Source organism: Pristis pectinata, chromosome 1, assembly GCF_009764475.1.
Source record: "Pristis pectinata isolate sPriPec2 chromosome 1, sPriPec2.1.pri, whole genome shotgun sequence".
Lineage (NCBI taxonomy): Eukaryota > Metazoa > Chordata > Chondrichthyes > Rhinopristiformes > Pristidae > Pristis > Pristis pectinata.
Genome location: NC_067405.1, coordinates 2038519 through 2055355, shown reverse-complemented (window position 1 = coordinate 2055355; position 16837 = coordinate 2038519). Strand labels below are relative to the sequence as shown.

The 16837-nt window shown below is 49.2% G+C and overlaps 1 protein-coding gene across 3 annotated transcripts in view; it reads right to left on the bottom strand.

The window, feature by feature from the left end:
- The window catches only part of LOC127569499 (FYVE and coiled-coil domain-containing protein 1-like), a 40984-nt gene extending 30236 nt beyond the window's left edge, over positions 1-10748 (bottom strand). For 2 of the 3 annotated variants that reach the window (XR_007956204.1, XM_052014212.1), the window contains exons 1-4: positions 10480-10748; positions 5333-5421; positions 5144-5250; positions 2055-2180 (exon numbers count right to left, since the gene is read on the bottom strand). Coding sequence is in view for 2 of the 3 variants with exons in the window: in XM_052014212.1 (XP_051870172.1) it covers positions 2055-2180; positions 5144-5250; positions 5333-5384 (285 nt within the window). In the remaining variant the exon portion in view is untranslated. The remainder of the gene's footprint in view (positions 1-2054; positions 2181-5143; positions 5251-5332; positions 5422-10479) is intronic. The other variant, XM_052014221.1, reaches the window with a different exon arrangement.
- Between the last annotated feature and the right edge of the window lie 6089 nt (positions 10749-16837).

Sequence of the window (16837 nt, the reverse complement as noted above, 5' to 3'; positions counted from 1 at the left end):
TCAGATGGCAGCTTGTTCCACACTCCCACCACTCTCTGAGTGAAGAAGTTCCCCCTAATGTTCCCCCTAAACCTTTCCTCTTTCACCCTAAAGCCATGTCCTCTCGTACTTATCTCTCCTAATCTAGGTGGAAAGAGCCTACTCGCATTAACCCTGTATCTGCCGTTCATAATTTCGTAAACCTCTATCAAATCTCCCCTCATTCTTCTGCGCTCCAAGGAATAAAGTCCTAACCTGTTCAATCTTTCCCTGTAACTCAACTCCTGAAGACCTGGCAACATTCTAGTAAATCTCCTCTGCACTCTTTCAATCTTACTGATATCCTTACTGATACCAGAATTGCAAGCAATACTCCAAATTTGGCCTCACCAATGACTTATACAACCTCACCATAACATCCCAACTCCTATACTCAATACTTTGATTTATGAATGCCAGGATGCCAAAAGCCTTCTTTACAACCCTGTCTACCTGTGACGCCACTTTCAGGGAATTATGTATCTGAACTCCCAGATCCCTTTGTTCCTCCGCACTCCTCAGTGCCCGACCATTTACTGTGTGTGTCCTCCCTTGATTTGTCCTTCCAAGATGCAACACCTCACACTTGTCTGCATTAAATTCCATCTGCCATTTTCTGGCCCATTCTTCCAGTTGGTTCAGATCCCTCTGCAAACTTTGAAATCCTTCCTCGCTGTCCACTGCACCTCCAATCTTAGTGTCATCAGCAAACTTGCTGATCCAATTTACCACATTATCATCTAGATCATTGATATAGACAACAAACAACAATGGTCCCAGCACAGATCCCTGAGGCACACCACTAGTCACAGGCCTCCAGTCTGAGAAACAATCATCCACTACCACTCTCTGTCTTCTCCCACACAGCTAATTTCGAATCCAGTTTACAACCTTTCCATGGACACCTAGTGTCTGAACCTTCTGAACTAACCTCCCATGTGGGACCTTGTCAAAGGCCTTACTAAAGTCCATGTAGACAACATCCACAACCTTTCCTTCATCTACTTTCTTGGTAACCTCCTCGAAAAACTCTACAAGATTCGTTAAGCACAATCTACCACACACAAAGCCATGCTGACTATCCTTAATCAACCCTTGGCTGTCTAAATACTTGTATATCGGATCTCTCAGAACACCTTCCAATAATTTACCTACTACTGATGTCAGGCTCACTGGCCTGTAATTACCTGGTTTACTTTTAGAGCCTTTCTTAAACAACATGAGCTGTCCTCCAGTCCTCTGGCACCATACCCGTGGCTAAGGACATTTTAAATATATCTGCCAGGGTACTTGCAATCTCTACACTAGTCTCTCTCAAGGTCCAAGGAAATATCCTGTCAGGCCCGGGGGATTTATCTACCTTTATTCGCTGTAAGGCAGCAAGCACCTCCTCCTCTTTAATCTTTATATGTTCCATGACACTAGTGCTTTTTCCCTTCCTTCCATATCCACTATGCCCGTTTCCTGAGTAAATACTGATGCAAAAAAACTGTTTAAGATCTCCCCCATCTCCTGAGGCTCCACACATAGACGACCACTCTGATCTTCTAGGGGACCAATTTTATCCCTTACTATCCTTTTACTCTTAATATACTTGTAGAAACCCTTTAGGTTTACCTTCACATTATCTGCCAAGGCAACCTCATGTCTTCTCTTTGCCTTCCTGATTTCCATTTTTAGTATTTTCTATGTGATGGTGGGAGCTGGCACTGACCTAATGGGCCAGATGGCCTGCTTCTGTATTGTAATGCAAGTGATGATGTGCCTTCCCGTGTGGTCCGTATACTTGGAATTGGAATTGGTTCCAGTACATGGAGCAGACAGGAAGGTGTGCAGGGTGGCTCTTCATCACTTCCATTTCAATGCAGAAGGAGGCCATTCAGCCCATTGAATACATACCAGCTCCTAGCGGAACAATCCCACCATCCCATTCCCCCCTCCTGCCCTCCTCATTTCCCCCACAATTTAGTCATAGAGCTCCCACACAGGAAACATCAGCGGAAAGTTTTCAGCGAAGCTGACTCAGTCAGACTCACCTTTGGTGTGCCATTAACAAACTTCAGGACTTCCACACCACACCTGTGGCCGTTCAAGCACACGCAGAAATAATCCCAGTAATCCTTCCGTGTGCCGAGAATGGATTTCTTCTCCTTCTGATCGTACTGGGGAGAGAGAAGTTGGGATAAATTTGTTTTGAAAGGAAGGACGTGGTGAGAGCTTCAGAGAGAAAGGGGGAGGGAGGAGCAGAGATGTCGTGAACTGGTGTCATCCAGAAGGCGGGACTAGCTACCCCAGAGATCAGAGTTCGATTCCCACCGCAGCAGCTGTGGAGTTTGTATTAATAAGTGGAGGAAAAATCACCAACTATTCTTCGCAACAGAGACCATTAAAACCAGTGGACTGTTGTAGAAACCCAACCGGGGATGAAATCCTTATCCAATATGTGACTGCAGACCCACCAATACGGTTGAATCACAGAGTTCTACAGCACAGAAACAGGCCCATCACGTACATGCTGACCTTTTTGCCCATCTATGCTAATCCCATTTGCCTGCATTAGGACCATGTTCTTCTATACCTTGTATTGGTATTGGTTTATTATTGTCACTTGTACTGAGGTACAGTGAAAAACTTGTCCTGCATACCGATCGTACAGGTCAATTCATTACGCAGTGCAGTTACATTGGGTTAGTACAGAGTGCATTGATGTAGTACAGATAAAAACAATAACAGTACAGAGTAAAGTGTCACAGCTACAGAGAAAGTGCAGTGCAATAAGGTGCAAGGTCACAACAAAGTAGATCATGAGGTCAGAGTCCATCTCATTGTATAAGGGAACCGTTCAATAATCTTATCACAGTGGGGTAGAAGCTGTCCTTGAGCCTGGTGGTACGTGCCCTCAGGCTCCTGTATCTTCTACCTGATGGAAGAGGAGAGTCTGTTCAAGTGTCTGTCTAAATGTAGACACGAGATTCTGCAGATCCTAGAAATCTGGAGCAACACACAAAATGCTGGAGGAACTCAGCAGGCCAGGCAGCATCTGTGGAGGGAAGTGAACAGTTGATGTTTCAGGCTGAGACCCTTCATCAGAAGGGTCCTGTTGTCTCGATGAAGGGTCTTGGCCCAAAACATTGACTGTTCATTTCCCTCCACAGATGCTGCCTGACCTGCTGAGTTCCTCCAGCATTTTGTGTGTTGCTGTCTGTCTAAATGTGTCTTGAGAGTAGTGACTGTATCTGATTCTACCAGCTCCTTTGGCAGCGAGTTCCAGATATCAGTCAATCTCTGTGTGAAATAACTTACCCCTCAGGTCCCCTTTAAAACTCCTTCCTCTCACTTGAAACCCATACCCTCTTGTTCTTGATATGCTTTCTGTGAAAAAGGATTCTGTCCGTGTTCCCTCTCTACGGCTCCTATAATTTTATACACCTCTACCAGGTCACCCCTCAGCCTCCTTCACTCCAGGGAAAACAAGCCCAGTCTGTCCAATCCCTCCCCATGACTGAGGTCCTCAAGTCCAGGTAACATCCTGGTGAATCTCCTCTGCACCCTCTCCAGTGCAACCCCATCCTTGCCATAGTGTGACAACACAGTACTCCAAGTGTGGTCAAACCAGTATTTGGTAAAGTTGCAGCATAATATCCCAGCTTTTATATTCTAGACCCGACCTTTGAAGGCAGGCATGCCATATGATGTCTTCACCATCCTATCCAGCTGTGTTGTCACTTTCAGGGAACTATGGACTTGAACCCCAAGCTCCCTCTGTTCGTCAACATCCCTCCGTGCCCTGCCATTTACTGTTCACGTCCTGCCTCTCATTTGACTTCCCAAAATGCATCATTTCACACATCCAGATTAAATTGCATATTCCAGCTCCCCGCCCAACATTCCCTCTGATCCATGGACAACAGACAATCTTCCTCACTGTCCACAACATCACCAACTTACCCATCACACCTCTTACATTCACATCCAAGCTGTTAATAAACACCACAAACAACTCTGATCCTGAAGCACCCTCAGTTGTACAATTTCTCGAGAGCAGTTTGGGATGGGCAATAAATGCTTTCCTTGACAGTAAATTAATTAAAAGAAATATAAGACATTGACACTTGATATGAGACAGTTGATATAAGACATTGATATAAGACAATAATATAAGACATTGGTGAGGCCGCACTTCTACTGTGCACAGTTTTGGTTGCCCTGTTATAGGAAAGATGTGATTAAATTAGAAAGAGTGCAGAAAAGATTTACCAGGATGTTGCCTGGACTCTGGGGCCTGCGTTACAAGGAGACTAGGACTTTATTCCCTGGAACATAGGAGATTGAGGGGTGACCTGATAGAGGTGTATAAGATCATGAGGGGCATAGACAGGGTGAAAGCACATAGTGTTTTCCCCAGGGAGGGGGTGCAAAAAACAAGAGGGCATAGGTTTAAGATCAGAGGTGAGAGATTTAAAAGGGACATCAGGGGCAGCTTCTTCACACAAAGGGTGGTGCGTATTTGGAACGAGCTGCCAGAAATAGTGGTTGAGGCGGGCACATCAGCAACATTTAAAAGCTGTCTAGATAAGTCCATGGATAGGAGAGGTCTATTGGAACTGGAATTGGTTTATTATTGTCACTTGTACCGACGTACAGTGAAACACTTGTCTTGCCTCTGTTCATACAGATCAATTCATTACACAGTGCATTGAGGTAGTACAAGGTAAAACAATACAGAAGGCAGAGTAAAGTGTCCCAGCTACAGAGAGAAAGTGCAGTGCAGGCAGACATTAAGGTGCAAGGTCATAACAAGGTGGATTGTGAGGTCAAGAGTCCCGTCTTATCGTTTAGAGGGCTATGGGCCAAACGCGGGCAGATGGGACAAGCTCGCTGGGCGACACAGCCGGCATTGACGAGTTGGGCCGAAGGGCCTGTTTCCATGCTGTGTGACTCTGTGACTCTATGAGGGCACAAAGTTAGAGACAGATGTACAGGTGGACTGGTGTGATGAATGGAGGCAGAAGAGGGCAGGGATGGATCGGGAGAGAGACAGAGGTACTTCCACAGGCACTCCCGTGTTATCCAGCAGTGGGAATGCCCAGACGGTGTGTCGGTGTAGAACTGGCCGAGCTCCTACCTGCAGCAGGTACTCCAGCCTGGTGCACAGCCGGTGGAGTGAGGCACTGCCATCAGTGATGGGCCGCCTGTCTCTGCCGTGACACTCGCTGAGCTCCTGGATGGAAGCTGGAGAACAGAAGTGGGTCAGTGACTGTGCGAGCGACTGCTGACGGGGGCAAGGGTTTGGGGCGGAATTGGGTTGACTCACCATGCAGGTCTTTGACCACCAGAAGGAGCTGAAGGTCACAGTGTGCTGCCATTGCTGGGGGCTGCCTGCTCCACAGCAGACCGGTTCACCTGTAAGGACACGTCTTGTGTTAGTGACCAGGGGATAGAACCAGGGCCAGGCCCACAACAGGAGGCCATTGAGCCATCATTTCCAGTAGATCTATCCCACCTGTCCCTGCATCGTACCCTGACGTCCTCACTAACCCCCCCCCCCCCAGATTCTACCCCTCACCCACACACCAGGGGCAATTCATAGCGGACAATTCCCACCGATCTGAGTGTCTCTGGGATGTGGGAGGAAACTGGAGCACCCAGGGGAAACCCGCGCGGTCATAGGGAGAACGTGCAAACTCCACACAGACAGCACCAGAACTTGAGATTGAACCCGGGTCTCTGGAGCTGTTGGGTAGCGGCATTATCTGTTAATGGAAAAATTTTTAAATGGTGAAAATATGAAATAAAAACAGAAAACTCTATGAACACTCAGCAGGTCAGGCAGCATCTATGGAGAGAGAATCAGTTAATGTTGCAGCTCTTAATTGGATGTTAACCGATGAGTGCAGACCCCTGACAAGCAAGATTGCACCATCGTCTCGTATTCAGTCCCAGAGCATGGAAACAGGCCCTTCGGCCCAACTCGTCCATGCCGACTGTGTTGCCCAGCGAGCTAGTCCCATCTACCCGGGTTTGCCCATAGCCCTCTAAACCGCTCCTATCCATGGACTTATCTAGATGGCTTTTAAACATTGCTGATGGGCCCGCCTCAACCACTATTTCTGGCAGCTCATTCCAAATACGCTCCACCTTTTGTGTGAAGAAGCTGCCCCTGATGTCCCTTTTAAATCTCTCACCTCTGATCTTAAACCTCCGCCCTCTTGTTTTTAGCTCCCCCTCCCTGGGAAAAAGACTGTGTGCTTTCACCCTGTCTATGCCCCTCATGATCTTATACACCTCTATCAGGTCACCCCTCAATCTCCTATGTTCCAGGGAATAAAGTCCTGGTCTACACAACCTCTCCTTGTAACTCAGGCCCCCAAGTCGAGGCAACATCCTGGTAAATCTTTTCTGCACACTTTCTAGTTTAATCACATCTTTCCTATAACAGGGTGACCAAAACTGTACACAGTACCAGTGCGGCCTCACCAGTGTCTTATACAACTGCAACATAACGTCCCAACTCCTGTAATCAGAGTCCTTTCCTCAGTTTTCTCAATCTTTCTCAACAAAATGCTTCACCTCAGCTCCAACGGGCTGTCCCTGGGCCAAGAAAGCTCACCAGTGCCTCTACTTCCTCAGGAGGCTAAAGAAATTTGGTTTGTCCCCTTTGACTCTCACCAACTTTTACCGATGCACCATAGAAAGCATCCTATCTGGATGTATCACGGCTTGGTACGGCAACTGCTCTGCCCAGGACCACAAGAAGCTGCAGGGAGTTGTGGACACAGCCCAGCACATCACGGACACCAGCCACTCCTCCTTGGACCTCTCGTTGTCTTGGTGTAGCAGCCAGCATAATCAAAGACCCCACCCACCCGGGTCATTCTCTCTTCTCTACTCTTCCATTGGGTAGAAGATACAGGAGCCTGAGGGCACGTACCACCAGACTTAAGGACAGCTTCTACCCCACTGTAATAAGACTATTGAACGGTTCCCTTATACAATGAGATGGACGATGACCTCACGATCTACCTTGTTGTGACCTTGCACCTTATTGCACTGCACTTTCTCTGTAGCTGTGACACTTTACTCTGTACTGTTATTATTTATACTTGTACTACATCAATGGACTTTGTACTAACCCAATGTAACTGCACTGCGTAATGAATTGACCTGTACGATCAGTTTGTAAGACAAGCTTTTCATTGTACCTTGGTACAAGTGACAATAATAAACCAATACCAATACCAATAGAGCTAAACTACAGGCCAACATAGAAACTCTTCAACCTACAGCAGCAGAACTAAGGTCAATAACCCCACTGACCCCTGGGGATCTGTGTCCCCCCCCACGGCTCAGTGTGGAGAAGGAACATTGGGGACGGGACTGAGAACCTGGAGTCCGTGCATCGGGAGCTCACAGAGACCCCACGTGGATGGTGGGAGAGGCGTAGCACCTCACAAACTACCCCCCTGACCCACCATCCCCCATTCACGTCCCTCCTGCCCCATCCGGGAAAGTATCTATGGTTTGCACCTCTGTCCCCACAGAACCAGAGTGGGAGCAAGATGGCCCTCGACCCCAAGGGACTGCCTGGGAAGGAGTTAGGGATTTAGATAAACATGTTACACAAGTTCCTGCAGCTCTCTGCCTCTCTGTATGTTTCTCTGCATTCCTCAGGTGTGAGGTAAGGAACACGTGTACACACGTGTGTTAGGAACTTTGGCCCCGGGTCAAAGCGGAAAACACCCCTCCAAATGGGACCAGGGACCTTTTGTGTCTACCTACAAGGGCAGATCGTACTTTAACATCATGCTTGCTTCCTTCAACAGCACTCATTTTATAAACTCCTTACACTCACTGGGAACCTGCAGGGTTAATCCTGAATACGGCTTTTGGCTGCACCTTTCATTCCGGCTCTCCGCCCTCCCTTTCACTTCTCCCACAACATGATGTGGTATCAGGGGCCTGGAGTCTATGCACCAGGGGCACTCGGAAACCCTGCTGCAATTTGTGGATTTCAGCTGTGTTTCTGAGAGGGAAAGCTCTCCGGATCTCACTCACTCAGCATGAGTTGTGCTGCCTTTAAAAACAAACGGGGTGTAAGCTTTGGTCGAAAGAATGAAGAGGAACAGAGACTGCTTGGGTATAAAGGAAGTAAACATGACTGAACACAACAGGAGTGCTGGAAGGGGAAAAGTCAGGTCAAAGATCCAGTCAAAGCACTGAGGTTTCTGGGAGATAATGCAAATGCTGAACGTTATATTCACCTCACTGAAGCTCGTCAAGGAGGAGTCTGGACACTGCCCACATTTTGGAATTGCATTTAGTAAGAAGCAGCCAGAGTCACCTGGTGAAGGTGCAGGGGACAGTTGTAGAGACAGAGTTGTTAAAGCACAGGCTCCGAGCTCTGAGAGAGGTGAAGATTAGAAGGGTTTTGGTTGGGTAAACAACTGGGACTGACTCAGAACAAGGGTAATAAATAATAGTTGGACAATGATAACTGACAAGGATTTCAGGAGAAACGTCTTTATCTGGAGATGGGGAGAGTGGAACTTGATCCCTCAGGTGGAGGCAATTAGTCAGGGTGGGAATCTGGATAAACATGAGGCCATTCAGCCCTTCAAACCGCCCCATCATTCACCATGATCATGGCTGATATTCTGTTTCAGCAGCATCTACTCGCGCTCTCCTCACATCCCTTTTATGTCCAGAAGTCTCCCGATCTCCTTCTCAACTATATTCAGTGACTTGGTCTCCACTGGTTCACCACCGTCCAGTGAAGAGATTTGAGAGGGCTGAGAGTGAGAACAAGTGGGGTGCAAACACCAACGTGACCATTGGTGGAACAACCAGTCCTGATAAAACCATAAGACCAAGACATAGGAGCAGAATTAGGCCATTCGGCCCATCGAGTCTCCTCTACCATTCAATCATGGCCCATTCTCCCACCTTCTCCCAGTGACCCTTAACCCCCCCCCTTACCAATCAAGAAACTGTTAATCTCCTTAAATACATCCAATGACTTGGCCTCCACAGCCCTCTGTGGAAAGGAATTCCACAGATTCACCACCCTCTGGCTGAAGAAATTCCTCTTCATCTCAGTTCTACAGGGACATCCCTTTATTCTGAGGCTGTGCCCTCGGATCTTGGAGCTACTAATGGAAACATCCTCTCCATGTCCACTCTGATGCAGGGTTTCACCTGAAACGTTGACAATTCCTCTCTCCCCACAGATGCTGCTCGACCTGCTGAGGTCCTCCCACAGAAGGTGTGATGAACCTGTACTGTGATCTCCAGTGCTGGTGTTGGTGTTTTGTACGGAACTCTGTTCCCTCATTACTGGCTCCACCTCCCTTCATCCCAAGGTAACCGTGTTGCCAGAACATTGAGGTTTCACTTCTCAATCTGGGACCGGAGTTCCCTCTGGTGCTGTTCCTGGGACAGGGTTCCCTGGTCCCACCTCTGAGATGTGGCTTCAAACCAGGGCTCCATCAGAACCCCACAGGTGTGGGTAGGAGAGTTGGCAGTTCAGTTTTTCCCCTTGAGAACTGCCTGGGTGGATTGTCTATTCCTGACCTGATGCAGACACAGAGCCAAAGGGTTATACAGCTGACCAAGGTGCCTATCCAAACTGGTCCCATTGGCCTGCCTTAGGCCCATATCCGTCCAAATCTTTCCTATCCATGTCCCTATCCAAATGTCTTTTAAATGTTGTTATTGTACCTGCCTCAACCACTTCCTCTGGCAGCTCGTTCCATATAATCACCACCCTCTGGGTGAAGAAGTTACACCTCAGGTTCCCATTAAGTTTCTGATTAAGTCTCTTCCCTCTCACCTTAAACCAATGCCCTCTAGTTCTGGATTCCCCAACCCTGGGAAAAGACTGTGCACATTCACCCTATCTACACACCTCGTGATTATATACACTTCTGTAAGATCACCCCTCATTCTCCTACACTCCAAGGAATAAAGTCCCACCCTGCTCAACCTCTGCATGACTCAGTCCCTCGAGTCCCGGCAACATCCTCGTAAATCTCCTCTGCACTCTTTCCAGCTTAATGGCATCTTTCCTGCAGTAGGGTGACCAAAACTGAACACAATATTCCAAATGCTGCCTCGCCAACGTCTTCTACGATGGGTGTTGACCACAGCAGGACTGTCTCTGGAGCTGTGAAAGGGACTGAGGAAAACAACCCTAAACCGGGCACCAGGGTGGCTGAGCACCCTCTGAGGCCCAGCCTGCCCTGCACCTGACTCCCTGCTGTGGGTTCCCCCGCAATCTCGGTCCCCCTCTGCCTGACCTCTGTCTCACTCTGTCTCGCTCTCTGTCTCTCGGTCTCCGTCTGTGCCTGCCTCGGCTGGATTGCCTGTGCCCCACTGCCCATGTGTCTGCAGGATTCGGTCTGCGCTGAGTCCAGCAGTGCAGTTGACAGGACGACCTGCTGTGTGGGGTGGGAGTCTCCTTACCTCCTCCTCACCTGCTTCCCATCCCTCCTTGGAGTCAGCCTCATGTCCCCGGCTGTGCCTGTGGGGCTTTGGTTCACAGTCAGACTCTGGGAGCTCCTGTCCCACAGAATGCTTCTCACAGCGCCTGGCTCGTTTGCAGAAGTTGCCTTGCCGGCAGAGGAAGTGTCCCACTTTACAATGGATCCACCTCCAGTTCCTTAACCCTTCCCAGCCCACAGCCTCCTCTCTCCCTCCTGGGCTTGTTCAGCTCCAACAATGTCCAAGAAGCAAACTTCGGTAATATTCCAGTTTTGGAAATAAAATAATTTGCTTTGTTTAAAAAAAAGGTCAGACACAGGGTGAAGCTCCCTCTACACTGTCCCATTCCGCACTCCCGGGGTCAGATACAGAGTGAAGCTCCCTCCACACCGTCCCATCACACACTCCCGGGGTCAGACACAGAGTGAAGCTCCCTCTACACCGTCCCATCACACACTCCCGGGGTCAGACACGGAATGAAGCTCCCTCTACACCGTCCCATCACACACTCCCGGGGTCAGACACAGAGTGAAGCTCCCTCTACACTGTCCCATCACACACTCCCGGGGTCAGACACGGAGTGAAGCTCCCTCTACATCGTCCCATCACACACTCCCGGGGTCAGACACAGAGTGAAGCTCCCTCTACACTGTCCCATCACACACTCCCGGGGTCAGACACGGAGTGAAGCTCCCTCTACACCGTCCCATCACACACCCCTGGGGCAGGGACAGTACGAGGTGATTGCCAGTTGGAGACACCTGTGTGAGATCCATGAACCCGCTGTGTGGAGGGTCAGAGGCTGGAGGGGGAGAGCCGGAGGGAGAGGCTGACTGCATCTCAACAACTTCTGTCGCTGGAAAGAAAAAGGAGGAACATCCCAGAGGAAGAGAAGGTGGTTATAAGTCCAATAAGGTGGGTGGGTGTGCAGAGCGTGGGGGGAGCTGACAAGGTTGGGAGGTCACAGGGGTGGGCTGACAGTTCCACGGGGAAGCTGCACTTCAAGTGGGAATCAAGTGACTTCACAAGGCTCGAAGTGTTGTGGAACAGAGAGACCGAGGGGTACAGAGACATAGTTCTCTGAAAGCGGCAACACAGTGAGGCAAGCTGGTGAAGAAAGTGTATGGCATGCTTGCCTTCATCGGTTGGGGCATTGAGTACACAAGTTGATACATCATATTACAGCTGAACAGGATGTTGGTGAGACCGCACCTGGAGTACTGTGTGCAGTTCTGGTCACCACACTACTGGAAGGATGTGATTAAGCTGGAAAGGGGGCAGAAGAGTTTCACCAGGATGTTGCCGGGACTGGAGGGCTTGAGATTTAAAAGGAGAGACCGGATAGGCTGGGACTGTTTTCCCTGGAGTGAAGGAGGCTGAGGGGTGACCTTATAGAGGTTTATAAAATCATGAGGGGCATAGATAGGGTGAAGACTGTGCACATTCACCCTATTTCCGCAGAGGGCACAGGTATAAGGTGAGAGGGGAAAGATTTGAAGGGGACCTGAGGGGCAAGTTTTCCCACACAGAGGGTGGTGGGTGTGTGGAACGAGCTGCCAGAGGAAGTGGTAGAGGCGGGTACAATTACAGCGTTTAAAAGACATTTGGCCAGGTACATAGATAGGAAAGGTTTAGAGGGATATGAGCCAAGTGCAGGCATATGAGACCAGCTCAAGTAGGAGATTTGGTCGGCATGGACCAGTTGGGCCGAAGGGCCTGTTTCTGTGCTGTATTGCTCCAGACTCAATGACTTACCCTCCTTGAGACTATGGTGGGATATGGGCAAAACCGCCAGGAGTATGTGAAGGGGTCAACCAGGAGGCGATTGTTTGAGATCGAGCAGCTTGAGAGGTGGGTGCTTGGCTTGGAGTCCCACTTGTGTTGAGCTATCAAGGACCCGGTCCTGTGGCAGGTGAACAGAACACCAGGGCACTCAGGTACCTGGAGCGTGAGAGGTCCTGAGGCAGTATGTGAGGTCGCTGGCTCAGACCTTGTCTGATTTGGACCATGTCTCACTCTTCTTCTACTCATTGGAAAAATGCCCTCCGTCCCGTTCCATGGGGTGTTCCCTGTACGGGCTGCTCCTGCTTCCTCACCCGTGTCTGCCAGCCGGACACACCGTGGGGGTCCGTCTGTCGTCCGGCAGTGAGGGGGTCCCCAGTGGAGGTCTCTCTACGTGGGAGTCCCTCCTCCTTTACATGGGGGACCTTGGGGGGAGAGTATTACACAGGGCAGTGCTGTGCTACAGGTCATTAAATTGGTTCACAGACTCCCAGGTCACCTGTCACTTCTGCGGCCAGGAGGAGTCTGTGTTCCATGTTTGTGCGGAGGGTGAGGGGTTGCAGTCCCTGGTTCAGTGTTTGAAGGGGCTGCTCCTCAGGTTCTGCTCACACTTCAGCCCCACGCTCCTGATCTTTGGTCAGCCGGTGCGGAGGGGGTGAGTCAGTCGGAAGAACCACCTGGTCGGTCTGTTCCTGGGCCTGGCCAAGGTGGCCGTTCACAGGTCCAGGCAGCAGGCATCAAGGGTTCTGCCCTAAGCCAATTGCCTGACCCTCTATACCTGGGACCCCCCTTTCAAGCCGCTCGATCTCAGACGATCGCCTCCTGGTCGACCCCTTCATGTACTCCTGATGGAAGAGGCAGATGTGGGTCTTGCCCATATCCCATCATAGCCTGGGACTATACTCACTGGAATTCAGAAGAATGAGAGGGGATCTCACAGAAACATAGAACATAGAACACTACAGCACAGTACAGGCCCTTTGGCAAACAATGTTGTGCCGACATTTTATCCTGCTCTAAGATCTATCTAACCCTTCCCTCCCACTTAGCCCCCCATTTCTATATCATTCATGTGTCTATCTAAGAGTCTCTTAAATGTCCCTGATATATCTGCTCCCACAACCTCTGCCGGCAGTGCGTTCCACACACCCACCACTCTCTGTGTAAAAAACTTACCCCTGACATCCCCCTTTTACCTTCCTCCAATCTCCTTAAAACTATGTCCCCTCGTGTAGCCATTGTCACCCTGGGAAAAAGTCTCTGACTGTCCACTCGATCTATGCCTCTTATCATCTTGTACACAAAAAACACATGAAATTATGAAAGGGATAGATAAGATAGAGGCAGGAAGGTTGTTTCCACTGGTAGGTGAGACTAGAACAAGGGGACATAGCCTCAAGATTCGGGGGAGTAGATTTAGGACGGAGATGAGGAGAAACTGCTTTTCCCAGAGAGCAGTGAATCTGTGGAATTCTCTGCCCAGGGAAGCGGTAGAGGCTACCTCATTAAGTATATTTAAGACATAGTTAGATAGATTTTTGCATAGTCGGGGAATTAAGGGTTATGGGGACAATGCAGGTAGGTGGAGCTGAGTCCACGGCCAGATCAGCCATGATCTTATTGAATGGCGGAGCAGGCTCGATGGGCCAGATGGCCTCCTCCTGCTCCTATTTCTTATGTTGTTATGTTCCGAGGATACATCTGTATCCAGGTGTCCCTGGAGAGGGAGCACATGGTGTCCACTGACTCTCTGGAGGTCTTCCAAGACCCGTGGACACTGCAGGGACTGGAGTGTGTCCTGGGGTTAGAGACCGATGTTGTAATGTGCACTTTTTTAAAGCAAAATGAAGAGTGAAAGGAATGAAGAACGTTGATATTGAGTGGGGTTGGCAGCTGGGCTGGGCCTTGACTGATTTGCCCTTTGTACCTGACGGTGAGAGTTGGCAGTTGTGGTGAGAGGGATGGGCCTTGTGTTTGGGTACAGTATGGGGAGAGGGGAGAGGGGAGGGGGAGGGGCCTTGTGTTTTGATAAGGTGTGGGGAGAGGGGAGAGGGAGGGGCCACACTGCTGTTTACCTCAACACTCAGTTAATTTAATCAAACCAGAGAGTGATTTAACCGTTCACGCCTGGATGACTGCCTAACTCAGTGAAGTAAATCTTTCACCAGGGCTGGGCTGGAAGGAAAATAACTCAACAGAGAAATGCCTGACAGATGCCCTGCCTCCCTGCAGGATCAGAGAGTTGGGGACGTCTCCTGATCACGGAACAGAGAACAGTACAGCAGAAGAACAGGCCCTTCAGCCCACAATGTCTGTGCCAACCATGATGCTGAATTAAACTAAATCTCTCTGAATGTACATGATCCACCTCCTTCCATTCCCTGCACATTCATGTCTCTGACTAACAGCTTCTGAAACACCTCTAATGTATCCGCTTCCAACACCACCCCTGGCAGCCCGTTCCAGGCACCCACAATCTGTGTCTTTTTTTTGTCTTTTGGTCATTTGGTTTATTATTGTCACATGTACTGAGGTGCAGTGAAAAACTTGTACACCGTTCATACAGATCATTTCATTACACAGTGCATTGAGGTGGTACAAGGGAAAACAAGACAAATGCAGAATAAAGTGTCACAGCTACAGACAAAGTGCAGTGCAGGCAGACAATAAGATGCAAATCCATAACGAGGTAGACTGTGAGGTCAAGGGTCCATCTTATCGTACTAGGGGACCGTTCAATAGTCTTATAACAGCGGGATAGAAGTTGTCCTTGAGCCTGGTGGTACGTGCTTTCAGGCTTTTGTATCTTCTGCCCGATGGGAGAGGGGAGAAGAGAGAATGTCCACGGTGGGTGGGGTCTTTGATTATGCTGGCTGCTTTACCAAGGCAGTGAGAAGTGTAGATAGAATCCATGGAGGGGAGTTGGTTTCCTTAATGCGCTGGGCTGTGTCCATAACTCTCTGCAGTTTCTTGTGGTCACAGGCAGAGGAGTTGCCATACCAAACCGTGATACATCCAGATAGGATGCTTTCTATGGTGAATCGATAAAAATTGGTGAGTGTCAAAGGGGACATGCCAAGTTTCTTTAGCCTCCTGAGGAAGTAGAGGTGCTGGTGAGTTTTCTTGGCCATGGCATCTACGTGGTTGGACCAGGACAGGGTATTAGTGATGTTCACTGCTCTGAACTTGAAAGTTTCAACCCTCTTAGCCTCAGCACCATTGATGTAGACAGGTGTATGTGCACTGCCCCCATTCCTGAAGTGAATGACCAGCTCTTTTGACTTGCTGACATTGAGGGAAAGGTTGTTGTCATGACACCATGTCACTAAGCTCTCCTTCCTGTACTCCGACTCATTGTTATTTGAGATATGGCCCTCTCCCCTAGTGACCTTTCACCTCCTCCCTTATCAAGAATCGACCTATCCCTGCTTTAAGAACATTCAGAGAGTCTGTTTCTCTCCGACTGAGGAAGAAAGTTCCAGAGTCACCGCCCTCAGAGAGAAAAAAATGTTGCTTGGATGGGCAACTCCTTGGTTTTAAACCATGCCCCTAGGTTCCAGATTCTCCACAGGAGAAAACGATCCTCTCCACACCCACCCTGGCGAGGCCCCTCAGTCCAATCCAGTCCCCTCCCACTCCTCAAAACTCCAGCAGACCCAAGCCCAGCATGTCCAACCTTCCCTCGTAAGACAATCTGTCCACTTCAGTAATTAATCGAGCCCACCACAGGCACATTCCCTCCCCTCCCCTTCCAGTGTCCTGAAGGAACCTTTCTCTACGTGAACTTGTGGTCCTCTCTTATATCTCCACCAACACCAACTCTCCTCTCACAGCACTCTCCCGTGGAAACACAGGCAGTGCAACACATCCGTTCACCTCTTCCCATCACACCATCCGGGGACCCAAACAGTCCTTCCAGGTGAAGCAGTGATTCACTTGTACTTCTTCCAGTTCTGTGCACTGGATCCAGTGTTCACACTGTGGTCTCCTCAACACTGGAGACACCAAGTCAAGTCAAGTCAAAGACGAGTTTATTGTCAGATGCACAAGTCCATGTGTGCACGGGTGCAATGGGAAACTTGCAGCAGCATCACAGGCCCAGAGCATCAGATAAGCAGCACTCACAAGAAAAACATGAATTAAGCATAAATTAAACACAATTTTTACAGGAAAGAACACAATTAGAACAAAAACAAACCAAGTCCATTTTAGTGCAAAGTGATCAAAGTGGTTCCAGTGTTGCTGTACTGAGGCAGTGATCAGGGTTGTGCTGGTTGGTCCAAGAACCGAATGGTTGAAGGGAAGTAGCTGTTCCCGAACGGTGGTGTGGGACTTCAGGCTTCTGTACCTCCTGCCTGATGGTAGCTGCGAGAAGATGGAATGGACTGGATGGTGGGGACCTTTGATAATAGATGTAGCCTTCTTAGAACATAGAACATAGGAGAGTACAGCACTGGAACAGGACCTTCGGCCCACAATGTTGTGCCGAACCAATTACATCAGTAATAAAATGCCCAACTAAACTAATCCCTTCTGCCTGCACAATGTCCATATCCTA